General features: G+C 42.6%; 1 protein-coding gene across 3 annotated transcripts in view; it reads right to left on the bottom strand.

The window, feature by feature from the left end:
* Window positions 1–1,685: 1,685 nt before the first annotated feature.
* chrdl2 (chordin-like 2) overlaps window positions 1,686–22,516 on the bottom strand; it is a 62,567-nt gene continuing 41,736 nt past the window's right edge. For all 3 annotated transcript variants that reach the window (XM_078547517.1, XM_078547516.1, XM_078547515.1), the window contains 4 exons: window positions 19,237–19,431; window positions 17,287–17,469; window positions 6,581–6,679; window positions 1,686–2,343 (listed from right to left, as the gene is read on the bottom strand). In XM_078547517.1, coding sequence (XP_078403643.1) covers window positions 2,213–2,343; window positions 6,581–6,679; window positions 17,287–17,469; window positions 19,237–19,431 — 608 coding nt within the window. In that variant the 3' untranslated portion in view covers window positions 1,686–2,212. The remainder of the gene's footprint in view (window positions 2,344–6,580; window positions 6,680–17,286; window positions 17,470–19,236; window positions 19,432–22,516) is intronic.

Raw genomic sequence — 22,516 nt, 5'->3', positions numbered from 1 at the left:
TTCCAATGTTCTGTGTCATTGCTCACCTCCATTGAACTATGCGAATCTCTCAAGATTTGGTATGTGCAGGCATACACATTGTATGCAATTGGGTATTTTTTCACCTTGGGTAGAAAATTGACTATAGTGTTACAACTTCACATTGCAGTGGATAATCTGCTGCCCTAAGAGATCTTGACAGGCTCCCATCTAACATTCTTGATTTACTCTAGCAGTCAACTCTGCCACATTCTCCAGGCAGAAATCATGGATTTTTTTTGTCAATACAGGAATTTCCAAAGGATGTGTCCTGAGACCTCAGGTTTTTACCGCGTATTAAATACTCAGATGAGTAAATAGAGAGAGATATTGCTAAGTTTGTGTATGACACTAGGGCTGTTTTTGTGAATAACCTTCTTTCATTCTTTGATGGAAACTGGTCAGTATTGATAAGTTAACACACACCAATACAATGGAATACTTTGTTGGATGGCCTGCCATTGTGATGCATGTAGTTGGAGAACAGCTAAATTCCTTAATCCTAAATATTATTAATATCTATATATATATTTATGTCTTCCTCCTTCAGGTACCATGCTCTAAGAGGGCATTGGCAACTATGGACTTCCATTGTATTGATCCATGATTATGCTTGGTGAAATACTGCAGTGGTTTTCCACTGCCTTCTGCGTAATGGCTGACCAGGAAACTCTCCGGCTCCAGCAGGCATATTAGAAGGATTTACAGGCTGATGATCAACCTGCTCGGCCACATTATGAATGCACCTTCTGTAGCCTTCAAGTCCTGAAGTGGGACTTGAACCCAGAGGTAGGGGCACTGCCACAGCCCACATGACGTCATAGGAATAAAATATCATAATGTCAATGCAAGGGAAATGCTTCTTGAAGCATCTATCCTAAATTGTCTCTGCTAAACACTTTTGAAAGGATAAAATAAGGGATACGTGAAAGATTCATGATGCTTACAATTTTTTAAAAATTTGTTCATGGGATGTGGACGTCGCTGGCTAGACCAGCATTTATTGCCCAACCCTAGTTGCACTTGAGAAGGTGGTGGTGAGCTGCCTTCTTGAACCGCTGCAGTCCATGTGTTGTAGGAACACCCACAGTGCTGTTATAGAGGGGGTTCCAGGATTTTGACCCAGTGACAGTAAAGCAATGGTGATATCATTCCAAGTCAGGATGGTGTGTGGCTTAGAGAGGAATTTACAGGTGATAGTGCTCCTGTGCATCTGTTGCCCTTGTCTTTCTAGGTGGCAGGGTTTGCGGGTTTGGAAGGTGCTGTCGAAGAAGCTTTGGTGAGTTGCTGCAGTGCATCTTGTAGATGCTACACACTGCTGTCACTGTGTGTCGGTGGTGGTGGGAGCGACTGTTGAAGATGGTGGATGGGGTGCCCATCAAGCAGTCTGCTTTGCCCTGTATGGTGTCAAGTTTCTTGTTGGAGCTGCACTCATCCAGGCAAGTGGGGATTATTCCATCACACCCCTGACCTGTGCCTTGTAGATGGTGGGCAGGCTTTGGGGAGGCACGAGGTGAATTACTCACTGCAGGATTCCTAGCCTCTGACTTGCTCTTGTAGCCACGGTATTTATATGGTTGGCTCAGTTCAGTTTCTAAGGAGATTTAGATGAATATAGTTTCCTATTAATTCAGAGGCACTAGAAAAGAAATGACAAAAGAACAAAATGTTATTCAACTGGCTATAGTTTATTAGTTTCAAGAAAAATAGGATGAAACACCGTCAGTACATAAATAAAGTACAAATACCTTCGATGATATCATCAACATATTCCGCAGGCTTATACAATGAAGAAAGAAACTTTACATAAAACCAAGATATGCATTACATGTGACTTGAATATTAATATGCATATGTTGACAAGCTAATTGTATTCTAAGAATTAAGATCACATAAGTAATTTCAATAGTGTTTTATAATACAAATAAATACACATTAGGACCACTCCATTTGTTTACGCCTCCAAAGGCACTTTTTCTTCCTTGTAATAAAGAAAGCTAACACAGTGATTTTTCTTTGTTAATTTTTCTGTTGTATACATTTTGGTTTTCGGGGGTGCTCTTGATTAGCATCAGAGACCCACTGCAGTCCAGCTACAGGCCAGCTTTTTATGAACTGAATTTTCCCTTCTCACATTATGGTGCCCCAACCCCCCGCCTCCCCCCAGCACCCCACCCCACCCACCCTTCCTACTTCAGCAGTGTTCCTTCTCTGCTTTGTTCAGCTGTAAAACTTTAAGCAGGTCTTCCAACTCTGTTTTGCATCCTCGGTTCATACATAGCGGGCTGATTTGTGCTTCTCCCTCTTTGAAAATTTTCCATCGGTCTAGGCACGCAGGGGAAAAAAAATGTAACGTTTGTGAAATTTAATAAGGTGCAGTATTTTCCTGTGCCGTTCAATGAACATAGCCTAGACAGCTGCTGGTGAGGTACAAGGCAAGAATTAAATCAAAGGATTTAAACGAAATCATAAGTCAAAAGAATAATACTCGAACGCTTTTTATATCATCCGGCCTTTTACATGGGGAAGGATTTTCCCCTTGTCCGCTGCGCCCGTCGGACGGGCCTGGGAACAGCCACGAGATGGACCACCGCCCGCGATCGGGCTGCGACCGCGATTTCATGCTGGCTGGCCTATTAATGAAAGGCGTGCTAAGATCCTCAGCGTTGCCAGGGTGGAGGCGGGAGGACTGCGAGCACTGGTGCCTGCGCACGCGCGTGGGGAGGAGCGCGCACTGAAAGCTCCCTGAAGGCTCAGAGCTGCCTCAGGGAGCTGAAGGATTTTAAAATGAAAAATAAACCTTTTACAAATGATATAAACATGTCCCCACATGTGACTCAGTCACACGAAGAGGGACATGTTAAAAAATGATGTTAAACAATTTTTTTTTGTTTTTTTAGTAACCGTTGGAAACCTCATCCCGCCCGTGGATGAGGTTTTGTAAAAAATGCAGAGGCCGCCTTGCCTATTCATCCGCCTGCTAACCGGATGGTTGAACGGGCAGCGAAAAATACAAATGAATTACTTAGGGTCCTTAATAGGTCTCTTAATTGTCGGCGGGCACGCTGCCGCCTCTCGCATGAGCCCAACAACCGAAAGATTGCGAGAGTGCGCGATGACGTTGGCACACTCACCCGACATCATTGCGCACTATTTCACTCTCATTTGGGTCGGGCGCCTGCCCGCGAGACGAAAAGATTCTGTCCATGGTTGCACAGAGCTTACAGCACAGAAATAAGCCATTTGACCTAAATGGTGATTGCCAGTTTTAATACTCTCCACAAGTTTCCTCCCATCCCTCTTTATCTAACCCCATCTACATAATCTTCGAATCCTTCCACCCCTGTGTGTTTATCTCTCTTCCCGTTAAATACTTCTATGCTATTTACCTCAACTGCTCATTGTAGTAATGAATTCCGCATTCTTACCACTCTCTGAGCAAAGAGGTTTCTCCTGAATTCTTTATTGGATTCATTGAGCGACCATCTCATATAAGGCCTCTAGTTTTAGACTCCTTACAATTGGAAATTTGAGGCAAGATTTTGTCCTTTGGTTCGGGACCCTTTAGTCAGGTGAAATGGGGATCATAACCCTGCACTGTGTGGGAAACAGCCACATGGCCGTGATTTTCCCCCAATTGGCCAATTAGTGGCTAGAGGGCGGGCTTGCCATCCAATTAATGATGGGCTCTCAAAGCTGGAGAGACAATAGGGAGCCCTCCAGCTCAGAAGAAGCTGACGCCTGCCGTTCAGCTAAATTCCTAAGATTTAAACTTTTAAATTAAAAGATAAAATCAGCAGCCCCTCTGGAGAGGAAGTTCCTTCAAAGAGCTGAAAATTCCAATCGGCCCCTGACAATAGGTCTTAAGTGGCCATACAATGTCTTTAATTGGCTACCTGTTGCCTGATGACCCACCAATGCTCACCCCCATATGCGGTTAAGAATCCTGCCCACCTTCTCCAAATTTAATCTATCAAAGCACCAAAGGACACAAAGTGAGGAGTGCGATGGAATATTGTCTATCTTTCTTGGATGAGTGCACCTCCGACAACAATAAAAAGCTTGACCCCATCCCGAACAAAGCAGCCATCTTGATTGGCACTCCATCCACCACATTAAACATTCACTCCCTTCACTGCTTCTACAATGTGGCTGCAGTGTGTCCCATATGCAAGGTGTGTTGCAGCAATTTGTCAAGGCTTCTTCAACAGCAGCTCCCAAACCCAATCTACTTTAAAGATGCAAGCACTAAATGCCTTCAGCGAGAATCATTCATATTTTAGTGCAAATCCAGCAATTTCTCAATTGTCATGGGGAAATTGGTGGCAATCTCCTGTTTTTGCAGTGCTAATGGTGATTCACAAATCACTATGTATTTCTTCCTGGTCGCAAATTGATGGGTTTTTGGCACGTTAATAAGGGCAGGCACCATGGGGTGGATCTTATGGCACTGTACCAGATATGTTTTTGGCAGTTGGGCACGTTAAATATGATGGGTGGCTAGCCTTCCTGCCCCCCTCTGACCCAGTCTCCATAATACAGGGGTATATCCACTAGCCACCTACCCTTCAGCCTATTGAGGTCCTCAATCTGTCTCCATTGCCATAATATTGTCGACAATGGAAGGCGGGCAAGAGTGGGAAGGCTGTTTTTTCACCGAAGTTGGTGAAAGAGTGGGAAGGGAGGTAAAATCTTATGAGGGGGGAATATGCTGTGCGCATTGAGGGCAGCCCACTAAGGTCGTACCTCCCCCCCAACGCCTCTTTGCCCCCTGCCTGGCCTCCAATATCCCAGCCCCCGCGTGAACCCTCCCTAAAGTGCCTAAATCCTCCCCACCCAACAAGCCCATCGGTCTTCTCCGTGGAGATGCTTGAAACCCACTACTGAGTTCTGACGCTGTGGGAACTGCAAGAGCTGCCGGCCAATCTGTTTGGCTGGCAGCTCTTGAGGGTGGCACTTCCTTTCACTGAAGGACGGAAGCCCCACTCTCTTGCTTGTTGAGACCACCCACAGTGTAATATTGCTGCAGTGTAGCCTTTTTTAAAGTCAGTTGGTTTGCCAGCAATATGCCACACCCACACCAACACCCCCCGCCCCTGCTGTTAAATTCAGCCCCGTGCATTTGTAATTATTTTTTCAGCAATTTCTGGGTCACATTATCTTCAGGCTTGTGTGAAAGAACTTAATCAATGGGAAACAGGGTGGGTGGAGCAGGGGAACATGTTGATGAGAGTATGGGGGAATGTTGGTGAGATACTGGGAATGCAGAGGTCTTGATAAATTTAATGGCAGGACATCATTCTCATTTTTAACTTAATTTCCCAACCAGAAATGAGCCCCAGGAAACCAGCTGTAGAAGCAGGAGACTACTGGAGATGGTCCCTGGCAATCAGAAAGGATCAAGGAATGGTAGGGATGCTCGGGTGTGGCAGTGTGGAGAGAGTGATGAGAAGATTGGACTCGGTGTAGTTGGTTGGCAAATTGCGGGGAGAGGCAAAGACCATGGGTCAGAAGGGAGAGGTTTTGAACCAACGATTGAGAGAGAGGGAGGCAAGATCATGTGGAGGGAGGTTCGAGTTCACTAGCTTGGAGGAGGAATTGACAGATTATGGAGCTTTGACAGATCACTGGAGGTGATGGGGAGGGGTGGGAACTGTGTTGGCCAATCAGAGCAGATGATTTCCCTGAGCTACCAGAAGAAGCAACTCCCCTGTTCCTGGCCCACAAGCAGTGTTCTAAAACACATTTAACTGTTGGGTCTAGTTGCTCCCTCAACCTTCAGAATGCCAAAAGGCAAGCATTAAATTAAAATAACTGTCAAAACTTGAAGAAGAGTCTCACTAACACATTATAATCATGGACCCAACTCTCCAGAGTAGGTTACTTGAACATTCCCAAACCCGCGTAATTAAAACAAGTGTATTTACAGCATATTCGGGTCCGGCTCCACATATTTGTGATTTTAATCACCCATCACCCAACCCTCCCCTGCCCATCCTTGGGGTAAAATTCCTCCCACTGCTTAAATTTCTTTTAAAAAATGCTAAATATTACTACGCCACTCGGTAGAATAGATTATTTCATTATGTATTTTCACTTGTGATCTCCCTCCAGCCACTTTTCTTGAAAGGCAACTTAACAGAAACCAACTTTTTTGTTGATGAACTCAAGAATCAAATATAGCTTTCCAGAGTGGCTTTAAGTCAACAATGTACAGTTGCTCCTTAATTTATCACGATGTGGCAACAAACTGACAATCTTACCATTAGTCATGGGGATGACTGGTATGGGAAATGGAAATATAATCCTATCACCATGCAGCTCAACACTTTATTCTAAGGGTTGGCCTAAGCTATATTTTTGGAGCAGAGTAGAGTTTTACAGCACCTAATCCACATTATACCTAACATGGCTGTGTGCTGGGATTGGGTTCTTACAGTGGTAAAATCAATATGCACATCCCTGCAACATTTTTATTAAATTACTCTCTTCAAAGAATAATGTGTTCCTGCTAGTTTATTCCATTACTGTTGTGCTTTGCAGGCCCTGAGCTGCTACTTACTCTGAGTGGTCCGTGTCAGTGGTTTAAAAGATCCAAGGGTAACCTGTTTTTCAAAGTCTCTTCTTGACATTTTCTCCATGTGAAAGTGGCGTAGAACACCTGCCGTGCAAACAGTGACAGCTATATTAAGGATTCTAATTTCCAAGTTAATATACCAGCTTGTTATAAAACAAATTCATTTTTTCAAAAGCAGTTCCTTCTGATTTAGCTGTGGAGTTGGAATTCAGAGTGTCAATTATAAATACACGCCATTCAACATACTCGATAGCTTGCTTTAAGCTCTGCATGAGAGGTCTTGTGGTGCAATGGTTAGTGTCCCCACCTCTGAGCCAGAAGCTCTGGGTTTGAGTCCCACTCCAAGACATGATGGCCACGGAAGGTGCATTCATAACGCTGCTAAACAGGTTGATTGTCAATCTGCAAATCCTCCCAACACACTTATAGCAGGTGGTAACAACAGGAGGGACTCCTGGTCAGCCGTGTTTGATGCAGAGTGGCGTCCGTCAAGTTATAGCCTTTGGCTTCATGCTAGTCATTTGTTACAGGAAAATCAAGCTACAAAAACAGATGTAAGCATGCGTCTCTAGATATGGGTGGTCTATTAAGTCTAAGTTCTGCCTTAAAGTTCAAAATATTGTTAAACACCTTTTAAAAATGAAAATATCCCCATAACTTTCTGATATCAGGTCCATGGGGTTATAAAGAATCTTAACTTCAAGGCACATAACAGTGCTGTGTCAGTTATCACTGTGTTTTCACATAAATATCCAAAACAAAATGCAGAGAGAAAAAAAATTTGATTTTTGGCACGTCTCTACATTTTTGTTCTATAAATAATTTTCAAAAAAACTTTTAATACATCTCTTATGACTCAATGGACAAAGCATACTGCAATTTCACATTAGTATGTTGTGTGATCAGGTACATGTTACATAAATGTATCACACGCTATTTTCTATTGTACATTCCAGCCACAGTTTATCAAACGTGGAAAGGCAGCAGTGGCTGAAAGAACAGCAGAAGCAGCGACTGCACAGTACGATACAGTACGATAGACTCTTCACCATGCGAGGAAATTGGGGAGAGCAGGCTAACTGAAAAGGTTCATTCCACAACAAAGGAGATTTTTTTTTAAGAAAGTGTGATGATTATAGAGGTGAATCAATACATCAGTGTTTCAGGGTGTAGAAGACAACAATTACTATTAAAAAAAAGCTACATGTTTTTCTTCCACAGTTAATTTAATTATATTTTCTTCTTTATTCTAAGTGTTCAATACTAAGCATCATTCCCGTCCTGACACCAGACTGGTAGGCAAGCTCTTGATCCATGCCTGCTCTGCAACCAGTTGCTCGGAAGAGCGGAGAGAACTCAATCGACATGACTCAGTTCATCCAATTATGCTCCTTTCATAGTGGTGAAGTGTTGCACTTTTGACTACTGCCTTCACAAGACCCTAGGCACAGCCAAACTTAACTCTTGGCAAACAATGCGCAGAACGACCCATTCTGTAGCTCTGTAGCACAGTGCTTTGATAATGGACATACTGTGTCAGTTTATGGTTTTGGTGACTTGCTTTATAAATCTTTTAATACAGAAGGTGTATTGTACAGATGCAAATAGCTCCTACTTTTGCATGCTGCATGGATATAATCTTCTGTTCTATTTTAAGCCAATTGGAAATTGTACAGAATCAAATAATCTTAATTCCATTTAGATTCCATTTAGATATAAATCTATTTTAAGGATACATGTCAAAGTTTGCTTCTGTGCAGCTACTCACACTACTAATCTGGCAACATATCCAAAGGGTGGTACCATGTGGAATGATATCTTTACTGCATGTCACCGTCTTTCACTACCAGGGTTTTACAAGATTGTAAAACAAATTTATGTGTGTTGAAGGATTTGGTTTCAAACCCATTTTGTTTGCAGAGATGCTGATCGAGAGGTCATAAAAATAATTTAAGCACATATTTGTTGCACTAGGAGCATTGCATTGCTTTCTCTGGTTGTTCTAGTCAGCTGTTTCTTACAATCTGGCTATAATTACAGGAATAAAATGGCTGCGTATCAATATTAAGAACGTTTGGCATGGAAGATTTTTGCACACTTCCCATAGTTTAAGCATTAAACTGATAATGCCAATTTATCACACGAGAGAAAATTGCCATGTTACACTGCAACTCTCAAGTCAATGTGAATGGTTTTCAGTGTGCATTAACGTGTAAAGTGACAGTAAACTTGGGAATCAGGTCCCAATCTGACACCAGACTCCAGGGACATTTAAAAATAGTGGGCAGGACCCTGATGTGGAAGTCCCACCCCCATTTCTGACAGGTCCCATTTTTGCTGGCAGGGGGAAGGGGGCAGGGAATGAATCACACAGGCAAGAAACCCGAAATTAGCAGGGCCAACTGAAATTAGTGCTGAGTTCAAACAGACCACATTTTCACTGTTTCAAGGACTTAAACCTGCAGCATGGGAGTTACAAATTTATGGAGTGGATGTAAATGCTGTTGAAGGGTGGAAAAGGTCTGTTCAAGTGTCATGATCTGAAGTTATTTAAATCACCAGCCCTTTAAAAATGAAATCAAATCAGGCTGATCTGTTAGTTAGAGTTAAAAATCATTGGCTGCTGGATTGCTGGTGTAGGTTAGAAAAAAAACTCAACATGTTTCTGCAGTTTCAATAGAGTTCATTGTAGACATTTCCAAAGGACTATCAGTACAGCTGAGGTAATTATATATTCTTGGCTGAGTTTCAAAAGTTGTAAAAGCACTTACCTCAGCAGGGGGCTGAGTTCACATTTTGACTGACAGTTTAAAGAAGCTATTAAAGGATTAACTGCCTTTGATGTTGTTACTGAATAGAGGTTTGTTTGTTTTTATAACATTTAAGGAGATTTCTATTCTTTGCATGAGTTTCATGAATGAGTTTTCTCTTTATCAAATATGAGGAAGAACTCTATTAAATTGTTAGAAGTTTATTTTTTTCATCTCCACATGGCTCATGAGGTCTGCCCATGGTCTATGGAGGTGGCATGGGGGTAGGAGGTGGCATGGAGGTATGTGAGGGGCATGGGGCACATTAGTTGGCATGGTGGGGGCATGGGGAATGGGTGGGGGAGTGAAGGGTATGCAAGGAGTGAGGGCTAGCGGGCCTAGCAGCTTATCAAAGTCCTAGAGAACCGAGTTGGGCCCTTTAACAGACTGCCTTGGCACCGGCCCACCCCCTTGGCCATCTACGATCTGCTTCTGGGGTCAACAGGTCCAATTCTATATCTCCCCGCCTTCCTGGAATGAAAATTGGGTATAATGGGGCCCTTTAAACCTAGGCAGGTCCTACGAGTTGGGAAATTTCCTGACTCAAGCTACCCACCTCAGTAGTGTAAATCTAGCCCATGGTGTTCAGTGTTGCTGTGGGATTTTCTTTCAATCAAAGAAGCCTGTGCAATTAATTAGAGTGGTGGTGATGTGTTACAGTTCACTGAAGGAGCCTGAGTTGCTGTGGCAACATGCATTTTGACGTGTGTGTTGTAGTCTGAAGCTATTGAAAGTGATGGTAGAGGCTCCAACTTCCTTTCCACGACAGGAGTTTCACCCGCTCTCACTGCCTACCATTGGCAAGTGTTGCAAGGATTTGCAGGTTGATACTCAACCTGTTTGGCCGCGTTACGAACACACCTTCCCTGGCCATCAAGTCCTGGGGTGGGACTTGAACCTGGAGCTTTCGACTCAGAGGCAGGTACACAGCTGTCTGTGCCACAAGACCTCTTAATCCGAGAGTATCCTCCTATAATTTTCAAAAATTGATCTTTTGAACTTCTCCTTGTGCTATACCATCTCTTCAATCTCTCCTACTCCCAGTTAATGTTTTTCCTCATTGAAAGTTTGCTCTTGTTCATACTATCTCTAAGAAAAACGTTTCTTCCCGCCTTCCAAACTATCACATTGCCTCAACACCAATACTTCCTCAAGTTACGGATGCTGCTGTTAATTTTCAACTTATCCATCACTTTGAAAGTTCTGTTCTAATCCACTATCATCGGTACAGCTTTCAGCAGAGCAGTTCCACAGATTACCTCGTTACACCGCTTTGCTCTTTTTGGTGAATCATCTGTAATTGCCTCAAAGGCATATGAAGTATTTTAAAGGATTTGGCATTGTTCAGTATTCTGTGAGTAACCATGGTCATCTATCAAGATAATGCTCATGTCTATCTAAATCATTCTCATATAACTGTTGCTGTATTTCCTCTGGGAGCTCGGGGGTGGGTTGGGGGATGTGGGGGAAATCTTCTGTGATCTATCCTCTCTCCCACTTTGTAGTTTTCTTTTTATGACCTTCTCTGATCATCCATCCCTGTTCATTCTATTGATTCCAATCTATATAGCCAATTTTCTTCTGATTACACAGTCCCAGTTCTCACAACCTGTAGTCTTCTGAAAGTAACAACTGAATCACTATATGTTGGTTGCCTCCATTCCCTTCAATACGGCAACATTTTACTTCTTTCAATTTTGCAAAGACACATTTCCTTTGTGCCTAACCAGCTCCTGCCAATTCTTACCTTTGATGGTTCACACCTTAGTCTTCCTTTATCTGATCACACTTTTGCTGTCACTATTGTCACAATGGAACTGCCATATCTCTTTCATTGCTTAAAGCTATCTACAGGAAGCTTAGTTTACTCATTCATATCAAATTTGTCTTCTCTCATTAACCAATAACTCTCTATAAAGCTCAAGTGACTAAACTTTTTATTATAACTCGCCTATTAGGGGAGGCTTTCCAAAAAATGTTCTCGTACTTAAGGATATAAGATGATTGTCACCCGACAATCTCTAGCCTCCAATCTCTCTTTTCCCATCACAAACTTCCTTGTCATTCTTTATTTTACCTATTATACTATGGTCAGTTCACCTCTGAATATTTCACTCTTATTGGGGGGAGAATTCCAGTTTGGGGCCAAACAGGAAGGTTGGGAGCGGTGCTTCCATGGAGCCTGACCAACGTGCCAGTTGGGTTTCCCAAATCACTTTTGAGTTCAGGCCTCATTAACGTTTTGCCAGTGAATTGTCGGTGCCAAACGGGCACCCTACTACATGAAGAAAATTGTCTTGTGGCAGCATGTAAGGTTTTTCGGAAGACGGCTGGGGTAGCAGGCGCTGGAAGGCTCAAGAACTGGCCAACAGCAAGTCAGACAATTATGTGAAGCTCAAAGAAAGCAACTGAGCAACAAAGAAAGCCTTCTACTTTTTGTAAAGGATTATACAGGATGTACAGCACAGAAACAGGCCATTTGGCCCGAGCAGCCCCTGCCGGCATTTATGCTCCACTTGAGCCCCCTCCTGTCTTTCCTCATCTGACTATATCAGCATAATTCTCTGTTTTCTTTTCCCTCAAAGGTTTATCTAGTTTCTCCTTAAATGCATCTCTGCTATTCATTTTAACCATTCCCTGTGGTAGTGAGTTCCACATTCTCAACATTCTCTGGGTAAAGAGACCATAAGACCATAAGACATAGGAGCCATTTAGACCATTGAGTCTGCTCCGCCATTCAATGAGATCATGGATGATCTGATAATCCTCAACTCCACTTTCCTGCCTTTTCCCCATAACTCTTGGGGCAGAATTTTCCAGTCGGGGGGGTGGGGCCCATTCGCCGATGTGTAAAATGACACGTGGTGATGTCGGGCGGAACTCCCGACGTCACCGCTCCCTATTTAAATTTTCAGGTAGGCGGGGGCTCAGCAAAATCAGCTGCGCGCCCGCCGACCTGTCAACGGCCAATTGAGGCCATTGATAGAGTAATTAAACTAATTAATGGACCTGCCCGTCCAACCTTAAGGTTGGCAGGTCGGCCAGGAGCCCTGGCGGGAATTAAAAAAAACGTGAAACCTCATTCACGGGCGGGATGAGGTTTCATGTAGGTTTTAAAAAATGTAATTAAATTTTTTTTAAAAATTATGGACACGTCCCAACTCATGTGAGACTGTCACATGAGGGGACATGTCAGGGATTTTTTTTTTCTATTTTTAATATTTTTGACAGTAGAGCCGATCTCCCTGAGGCAGCCCTTAGTGCGAAAGAGCTCACTCTCAGCTTTAGGGATTCCCCCCCACCCGCACAGGGAGCTCTGTGCGGACGTCACGCTGGGCGGGCCTTAATTGGCCCGCCCACGTAAAATGGCGGCGTACCTCCAGTCGGCGCCTCCACGCGCCCGCATTTCAACTTCGCCCCCGACGGGGGGAAAATCCTTCCCTTGATTCCCTTACTGATTAAAAATCTGTCTATCTCAGCCTTGAATATACTTAACAACCCAGCCTCAACAGCCCTCTGCGGTAAAGAATTCACAGATTAACAACCCGCTGAGAGAAGAAATTCCTCCTCATCTCTGTCTTACATGGGTGACCCCTCACTCTGTGAGTATGACCTCTGGTCCTAGACTCTCCCACAAATTCCCTATTTGACTTCTGGTTCAAAATCTTTTGCTGATGGCCTTTTTGTTTGCTCTGCCCCACAAGTGGAAATATTCTCTCTGTGTCTATCCTATTTCATATTTTTAAAGACCTCTGTTAAAGTCACCCCGCAGCTTTCTCTTTTCAAAAGAAAAGAGACCCAACCTATTCATCCTCTTCCGATAGGTATACTCCCACATTTCAGGTGTTATCTTTGTAAACATTTATTCCATCTTCCCCAGTGCCTCTGTATCTTATTTAAAATATGGCAACTAGAATTGTAGGCACTACTCCAGGTGTGCCCTAATTAAGGCTCATTACAAGTGCAGCATAGCTTCTTTAATTTTCAATTTTACCCCTTAGAAATGAATCCTAGTGCTTGGTTTGTTTTTTTATGACCTTGTTAATCTGTGTCACTTTTAGTGATTTGTCTATTTATACCCTCAGATTTCTTTGCTCTTGTACCCTATTTTGATTATTATTTTCTAAGTATATGTAACCTCCTTATTTTTCTTGCTAAAATGTAACACCTCACATTCATTTATGTTGAAATTTATTTGCCAATTATATGCACAATCTGCAAGCTTCTTAATATCTTCTTGTAATTTGTCACAGTTGACCTCAGTATTAACTATTTCCCTCCCTCCAAAAAAATTTGGTGTCATCTGCAAAGTTAGAAATAATGGGCAGGATTTTCCTGTCGGCAAGTGGGGGCGGGGCCCGCTCGCCGACGCGTAAAATGATGCCCGGTGACGTTGGGCGGAACTCCCGAAGTCACCCCGCCCCATTTACATTTTCAGGTAGGTGGGAGCTCAGCAAAATCAGCTGTGCGCTCGCCGACCTGTCAATGGCCAATTGAGGCCATTGACAGAGTCATTAAACTAATTAATGGACCTGACCATCCAACCTTAAGGTTGGCGGGCAGGCCAGGAGCCCTGGCGGGAATTAGAAAAAGCATGAAATTTCATCCACGGGTGGGATGAGGTTTCATGTAGGTCTTAAAAAACTTAATTAAAGTTTTTTTTAAATTTATGGACGTGTCCCAATTCAGGTGACAGTGTCACATGAGGGGACATGTCAGGGATTTTTTTTTCCCTATTTTTAATATTTTTGACAGTAGAGGCGATCTCCCTGAGGCAGCACTTAGCCTTAGGGAGCGCATAGCCTTAATTGGACGGCCCACATAAAATGGCGGCGCGCCCCCAATTGGGGGCACTGATCGGAGGCGTGCCTCTGTGCACCCGCACTTCAACATCGCCCCCGAAGGGAGGAAAATCCTGCCCTATGTTTTTGATTCCAAAGACTAAAATGTTATATAAATTGTAAACTAAACCAGCACTGGTCCTTATGGAACACCACTTCCCACCTTCTGCCACTCTGAATAAGTATATTTTATCCCTACACTTTGCTTTGTATCCCAAAGACAGTGAAGCTTCTGGTGATCATCCTTTGAAGGATTGCCAGATGGAATTCACAATACCTGGACAAATGGCACTGACATGTGCCATACATGCTCTGGCCTTTTCTCTTTGAAAGCAATGTGTTTCCATTTACTCACCGGAACCTGAATCAGCTTTCTGACGGGTCTTTCATTGGTTATCCAACACTCTGATCCAGGACAGCCAAAAACACTACTGAAACTTGCATGTTAGGGAACTGAATCTGATGCAGAATTCCAATTGCAACTTTCAAGCAAAAATGGGTGAAACATGCAAGATGTGCGCAAGTCTGACTTTCTACAGTCATTGAGCAGCTTAATCGGTACAGACACTTCTGGAGCCTTCTTACAAAAGATGGGCAGCATTTTACATCCTGCGAGCAGGCACATGCCCGACCAGGTCAGGCGTAAAATAGTGCACAATGACGTCAGGCGAGTGTCCCAACGTCATCGTGCACTTGCGCGATATTTCGGTCGGCAGGTGTGCGCGAGAATCAGCAGCGAGCCACCGACAATTAAGAGGCCTATTAAGGCCATTAATTTATGAGTTTAAAGCTATTTTTCACCTTACGGTTGGCGGGCAGGCGAATCGGCCAGGGGGCCTTTGGATTTTTTAGGAATCCTCATCCACGATGAGGGATGAGGTCCGACATTAATTTTTAAAAAATGTTTTGACCTAATTTTCATTATGTTTATGTTCATGTAAGGGGTCCAATGTGGGGACATGTTTTTCACAATTTCAGAATCTTTATTTTTGATTTTAATATCCTTCAGCTCCCTGAGGCAGCTCCCTGCCTTCAGGGAGCTTTCAGTCCGCACTCCCCCCCGCATACACAGACCTTTGCATTTGCAGTCCTCCCACACCCCGGCAGCACTGAGTTTCTCAGCCTTCCATGCTGGCTGGCTGTTAATTGGCCAGTCAGCATGAAATCGCGGTCGGGAGCCTATCACAGGTGGCGGACGGTTTCCTGGGCCTGCCCGCCCGACAACCCGAAAATCCTGCCTGATGTGTTTTCAGGAATTTTTAAGATTTTGGTGAGGCCTGGAGAAAGAGAAGTGCCCCTTCAGGCCCCACAAAAATCTTCCGGCCTGTTCTTGCCCCTCAACATCTGCTCTCTCCCCAGCCTTGCTTACTGGTTGGCAATTTACTTCCTAAAAAGGACACTGAGTGGCAAAGGAATGCCTGTTTGGCATCCACAGCTCGCTGCAAAAATATTAAATGAACCCTGTACTAGCAAGTAGTTTGGGCCTCCCTGCTGTGTTGGGCAGGCACATCACCAATATCATGCCTATCCGGCATCCAATCTCAATGCTTTTCCCGGTAACAACATTTTTTTCTCCTGGTCTAGCCAGCCAGCAGGAATCTGCAATATTCCAGGTGACATCCAGTGGTATTCCATTCCCATACATAGTAGAAAAACAGTAAGAGGAATACACAAACAAATCTAGAATCCAACTGTCTTAAAGATGGCTTTTGATCTAAAGCACTTGTGGGCAGAACAAAGTGTCACATCACACTTATTCTCAGTGGGACTTGCTGAGTTTGCTACAAATTTGAAACAAAAATAGTTTGCGGGAAAGTAAATCAGATGGGATCTTGGGCTTCATAAACAACAAGGAAGTTATGCTGAACTTTTATAAAGCTCTTGTTAGGCCACAACTAGAATATTGTGTCCAGTTCTGGTCACCACACTTTAGGAAGGGTGTGAGGACCTGGAAAGGGTAGATGAGATTTACCAGAATGGCTCCAGGGTTGAGGGATTTTAGCTACAAGGTTACGTTGAAGAAGCTGAGATTGTTTACCTTGGAGCAAAAGGGATTGAGGGGAGATTTGATAGAGGCGTACAAGATGATGACAAGTTTAGATAAGGTAGACAAAGAAAAGCTGTTTCCATTAGCTTATGGTATAAGGACTAGGAAATACAATTTGAAAATTTTGGGCAAGAGGTGCAGGGAAAATATGAGGAAGGATATTTGTAGGCAGCGAGTGCCAATGACCTGGAATTCTATGCCCATGAGGACGGTGGAAGCAGAGACGATTAATGATTTCAAAAATAAATTGGATGGGCACATGATCAAATTAAACCTGCAGGGCTATGGAGCTAGAGTGGGGGAATGGGAATAATTAGATTACTCTATAGGGATGAACTCGACAGGACGAATGATCTCCTTCTGTGCCATAATGATTTTACGACTGGGCAAAAGTGTAGACACCAGTCTGAATTTTACAATTAAGCCCTAGCAATCATATTTTAGGACTTTTCTTTGTTACTCACAGCTCAACGCTTCTTGTTGCTTCTGTGCTAAGCTATGTGGATGAACAAAATGTCAGAGATATTAGTGTAATTGTTTTGAGTTAGAAAATTGCAATTTCACCCTCATTTTAGAGAGGTGTTAACTCGTTTGTTATAAAAAGGTTAAAGATGCCATTAAAATAGTAATGACGGTGATTTTGTACAGGCATGTTAAACATTTGTAGGGTAACACACCAGCAGTAATTTTCTCCTTTTAATGGGGAAGCAGGTTATTCACTTCACAGGATAATTAAAAATAAAATCACTGGTAATCTAAAATTAAACCAAAAATGACATTATTGGCAACAGGTCAGTCAACATGTGAAAGAGGAAAAAACAGGTTAATGCTTTGAATTTCTATTTTTATTCACTTCACAGGATAGACAGACAGACAGACAGACAGACAGACAGACAGATAGTTAACTAGGTAAAATAAATTAATTGATAGTGAAGACAACATTTTGGCTTTTTCACAATTATTAGCTTTAATTTTGTGGTGTATAAAACTCACCTTTTACTAGAGTCCAGACATGGACTTCTACTTCTGGAAGATTGTCAATCTCTATGGCAATTTTCTTGCTGTATTTTTGAGAATCAGTTTCCTGGAGCAAGAGTGATTCATAAACTAGAACAGTCTCTTCATTGCATCCTACTTCCTTACTGTCATCTTGCGAAAACCCTGGTATCCCTGGTGCTGTGGAAGAAAAACGGAGAACTAAACTCTTAACGCAAATGCATCTTTACTTATTAGCAGTAGGTTAATGTTTCTTTTTCCTTGAACATTATCTGCTATCTAATTCCTAGAGACTGCTAGATTGAAACTACCATCATTGCTTAAGTAAGATTAGATGATAAGATGATAAGTAATAAGGAGCAGGAGTAGGCTTTTCGGCCCATTGAGCCTGCTCTGCCTTTCAATAAGATCATGGCTGATCTGACTGTGGCCTTAACTCCACTTTCTTGTCTATCCCCTATAACCCTTGACTCCCTTGTCAATCAAATGTCTGCATAACTTAGCCTTGAATATATTCAATGACCCAGCCTCCAGTGGTCTCGGTGGAAGAGAATTCCAAAAAATAAAGACCCTCTGAGGGAAGAAATTCCTCCTTATCTCCATCTTAAGAGGATAAGAACCCTCATCTTTGAACTGTGCCCCCTGGTTCTAGATTCCTCCAAAAGGAGAAATATCCTCTCAGCATCTACCCTGTCAAGCCTCCTTAGAATCTTATATATTTCAATAAGATCACCTCTCATACTTCTAAACTTCAATAAGTATAGGCCCAACCTGCTCAACCTTTCCACAAGCCCTTAAGACAACACATTCACCCCAGTAATCAGCTTAGTGAACCTTCTCTGAACTGCTTCCAATGCAAGTATATCTTTCCTTAAGTAAGGAGACCAAAACTGTATGCAGCATTCCAGGTGCAATCTCACCAATGCCCTGTATAGTTGTAGCAAGACTTCCCTACTTTTACATTCCAGCCCCCTTGTAATAAAGGCCAACATTCCGTTTGCCTTCCTAATTACTTGCTGTGCCTGCATGCTAACTTTTTATGATTCATATATACAAGGACACCCAGATCCTTCTGTACTCTGGCATTCTGCAGTCTCTCTTCATTTAAATATTATTCTGCTTTTCTATTCTTGCTGTCAAAGTGGACAACCTCACATTATCCCACATTATACTGCATCTGCCAATTTTTTGCCAACTCACTTAACCTATCTATATCCCTTTGCAGATCGTTTGCATCCTCCTCACAGCTTGCTTTCCTACCTATCTTCATATCGTATGCAAATTTGGCTATAATACAATCAGTCCTTTCATCCAAGCCATTAATATAGATCATAAATAATTGAGGCCCCAACACTGAGCCCTGTAGTACTCCATTAGTTACAGTAGGTCCTTGGTTGTTCGGTTGATAAGTAACATTGTTCAGTTGTTAAGTAGCTTGTGAAACATGGAGCCAACAGATCAGCAACATCCTAGAAATCTCCATTAGTAGGGGTGCTATAGTTAGTCTCAGTGCCCCTGGGTGAGGGGGTGTGAAAATCATTCAGGATTTCCACTCCCAATGAACATCCAGTGAATTCTTTGGAGAGTACACATGCAAAAATGTCAGTTAAGGGCAGAATGGTTGCGATGCCATCCTTAGAAATTTCTTTTCTGCACACATTCACAAAAGAACATCAACTATTAGAGGCATCCATAGAACTATATACTAGCATAAGCCAGAGCTGTAGGGGAAGGAAGAAAACTGGGAATGTAATAAAATGAAAATGCTGATTTCAATTTTTTGGGGGTGAACAAATGTAAGAGACAATACGCAAAATTCAGAGCAACTATTTGTGTATTTGTCCCATTGTATAGTAATACAAGGGTCCCAAATCTGATCCTCCACAAGTTCTAAACATGATTAGTGTTTGATTAGAACTAAATTGCATTAAATAAAATCATTTCTACCTGGACAAACTTTACAACATTTTCCATTGATTTTCTGTGGGTAATTACATGGGTAGGGATCTGGACAATGGATCTTCTTGCACTCTTGTTTGGTTATGTTACACGTACACAGCACACACTCCATTAGTCCAAACGGGCGCAAGACTGGATGCCATGATTCTCCATGTGAGTAGGTCTTCCCATTTGAGACACAAACTGAGGACAGAAGAAAGAGCAGCTCAATCTTTTGAATAGCAACTCATTGTTTGTCTACCATTTTTACATGGTGCTATGTAAGTTTCTAACAAAATTTTATTTTGCTTGAACTATGATAAACTTTGATGCCTGCATAATTGCCAGGCATTGTCCACATTTCCTGTTACATTTGCAATTATAGAAAGTATTCACACTATGACTATTATGATTCAGTTATTCAAGTACATTTTATCCCTCATTTTGGGAATCTGATTGCTAATAACTTGTAGGGATTATTATTACTGCAACTCCTCCCTGTCTTTTCATTGACAATTATTGCCAAAGTTAAAATGGGAGTAAACAGAAGGATAAGAGTTTTAATTTTGAGCCAATACAGGTCAAAATGGCTGAGTTCCGCTTTACTCCAGCCTGTCTGACTCATTAATAGGATTCAGCTAGCCAGTGCTATAACTGGTAATGTAGATTTAGCTGGCCAAATAATGTAAAAGTTAGCTTGTGCTCAGTATGAATAAATTGTGCCAGTAAGTTGCATGGTTTTAGCCAGTTAAATTCCAGTAACGTTTTCGCACATACCTTGGTTCCATGCCAACCTGAATCTAAGTCCCAATAAATGTGTCACTATTGGGAAGGGAGCATTATCGAGCAAGAGGAAATTCCACTTATGTAGATTTTTCAGTAGTTTGGTTTGGACACTATTAAACATGCTAATGTGTTTCTGTGCATGTCAGACATCTGGCTGGCCAAAACCAAATCATGCAGTTTTGCCCAGAACAGGATAATTACAAGGACTGAACTCTTTCAATCATAGACACAATCCTAACAGCACTGTGAGTGCACTCACACCACACGGACTGCAGTGGTTCAAGAAAGCAGCTCACCACCACTTTCTCAAGGGCAACTAGGATGGAGAATTAATGCTGGACTTGCCAGAGATGCACATAAACCATAAACAAATGAAAATAATCTCTGAAACAAAAATAAAAATAAAAATACCTGGAAAAACTCAGCAGGTCTGACAGCATCTGTGGATGTTCCTCTCTGCAGATGCTGTCAGACCTGCTGAGCTTTTCCAGGTATTTTTATTTTTGTTTTGGATTTCCAGCATTCGCAGTTTTTTGCTTTTAAAATAATCTCTGAATTAGCTTTGCAAATGAAGGACATTGTGTTAAGATGACAGAAGCAGTGGCATATTAGAGTAACGTGGCTGCCAATCCATTAGTAGTTGGCAGTCTGAACCCTACTCAACATCCAATATAGTTCTGACATAACCTGAGCCCAGGTGGTAGCTGACCTAACTCCTGACTCAGTGAACCTATTCCAATGAATGGATTTGAAAATTATATGACCATCATTATTAACAGGTAGAAAGGATTGACACATAGAGAGAACCAATGACAACCATTAGTTTTTTTAAAAAATATGAATAGAATAAATAAAATATTCTTGCTCCCAAATGAATGAATTGATAGCTGATAAATCAGCCATAATTTCATTCATTTAAACATATATGTTGGGAGCTGTTCTCAAAATGAATACATTAACAGCTGATGACAAGGATAATTAAGATTTTATTTGTGGAAAAAAAAAACAAAATTTGCCCCATAGAGATGATTCCACAATCGTGTGCTAAGAGCACACTTCATGGGAGTAAGATCAAAGAATTGGACTGCAACATCCTATCAGTGTCCAAATTCCTCTAAACTGTCTAACGTGTAACTTCAGTTGGGGCCATGAGATTATAGTAGCAGATAAATAATTGTTTGGAGCATGAAGTATAATGGAACAGAGTGTGAGACATGGGCTCAATTACCTGCATTAGTGGTAAATTTTACCAGAATGATAACTGGACTCCAAGGGTTAATTACGAGGAGGGATTGCACAAACTAAGGTTGTATTTCCAGGAATTTAGAAGGCTAAGGGATTTAATCAAGGTTTTCAAGATATTAGGGAGAATTGATAGGGTAGCTAGAGCCCCTGTTGCTCAGGGGTCTAAGATTAGGAGGTATAGACTAAAAATTAGAGCCAGGCCTTTCAGGAGTGAAATTAGGAAACACTTTACTGATAAAGGATGGTAGAGGCTTGGAACTCTCTACTGCAAATGGCAATTGATGCCAGATCAATTGTTAAATTTGAAACTGAGATTGATAGATTTTTGTTATCTAATGGTATAAGGGATATGGAACAAAGGTGGGTACATGGAGTTAGTTCATAGATTGATCATAATCTCATTAAATGGCAGAAGAATTTAGAGGGCTAAACAGCCTACTCCCCTTTCTATATTCCCATGAGCTGGATTTTTATGGCCTCCAGTGCATTTGAATGCAGGGTTGGGGGGGATTGGGGGGGCGGTGCTCATAAAGTAAAGTGGATGGCCTTCTCACTGCCTTCCTCCCCACCCCTGACCTGTCTCCCATTGTATGGTGGGTGGGGAAAGCATCAGGCAGCCTGCCCAGCCTTAGGTCTACTGAGGCCTTATTAGCAAACTAATGGTCACATAAGAGACTCATTCTGCCTCTGCCGCTATTTTACGTGCGCCAGTGGAAGGTGGAGGCAAGATGGGTAGTCTGGCAACTTTTACTGTGTGGGCTGCTGTCAGGCAGGAAGGGAGGTATCTCCTTTAGGGGCTCTCCTGTGCCTATTGGAGGCACTCCCCACAAATTTGTACACCCCCTTTAATCCTCCCCCAGTGGCTTCTCAAACCCAGACCCCCACCCGATTCCTTCCTTTGCTGGGGTCTGCCGGCCAGGCCTGTCTAAAATCCCAGACTTACCTTTTGGTCCAAGCTCCATCTTCCACAGGAAGTGCCTGTAGTCACAGCAGTGGCCACCGCTCGGAGCTGGTGCTGCTGGGACTACAGAGCTGCTGGCCAATCAGATTGGTTAGCAGCTCTCTAGGGTGGGATTTCCTCTCAGATGGGGGCAGAAGTCCCACTCTGAAACAATTAAGGCTGCTCCCAGCATAATAGCATTGCAGGGCTGTCAGGTTTTAGGTGGGTGGGCGAACGACTGACTTTTCGATCAAGGGTACAGAGGTTATAGTGCCCCATAAAATTCAGCTTTATGTTCCAAAAGCTAGTGATCTGCAG

The sequence above is a fragment of the Cetorhinus maximus genome, chromosome 8, assembly GCF_964194155.1.
Source record: "Cetorhinus maximus chromosome 8, sCetMax3.hap1.1, whole genome shotgun sequence".
In the NCBI taxonomy this organism is placed as follows: domain Eukaryota; kingdom Metazoa; phylum Chordata; class Chondrichthyes; order Lamniformes; family Cetorhinidae; genus Cetorhinus; species Cetorhinus maximus.
This window is presented reverse-complemented; position numbering and strand designations above follow the sequence as displayed.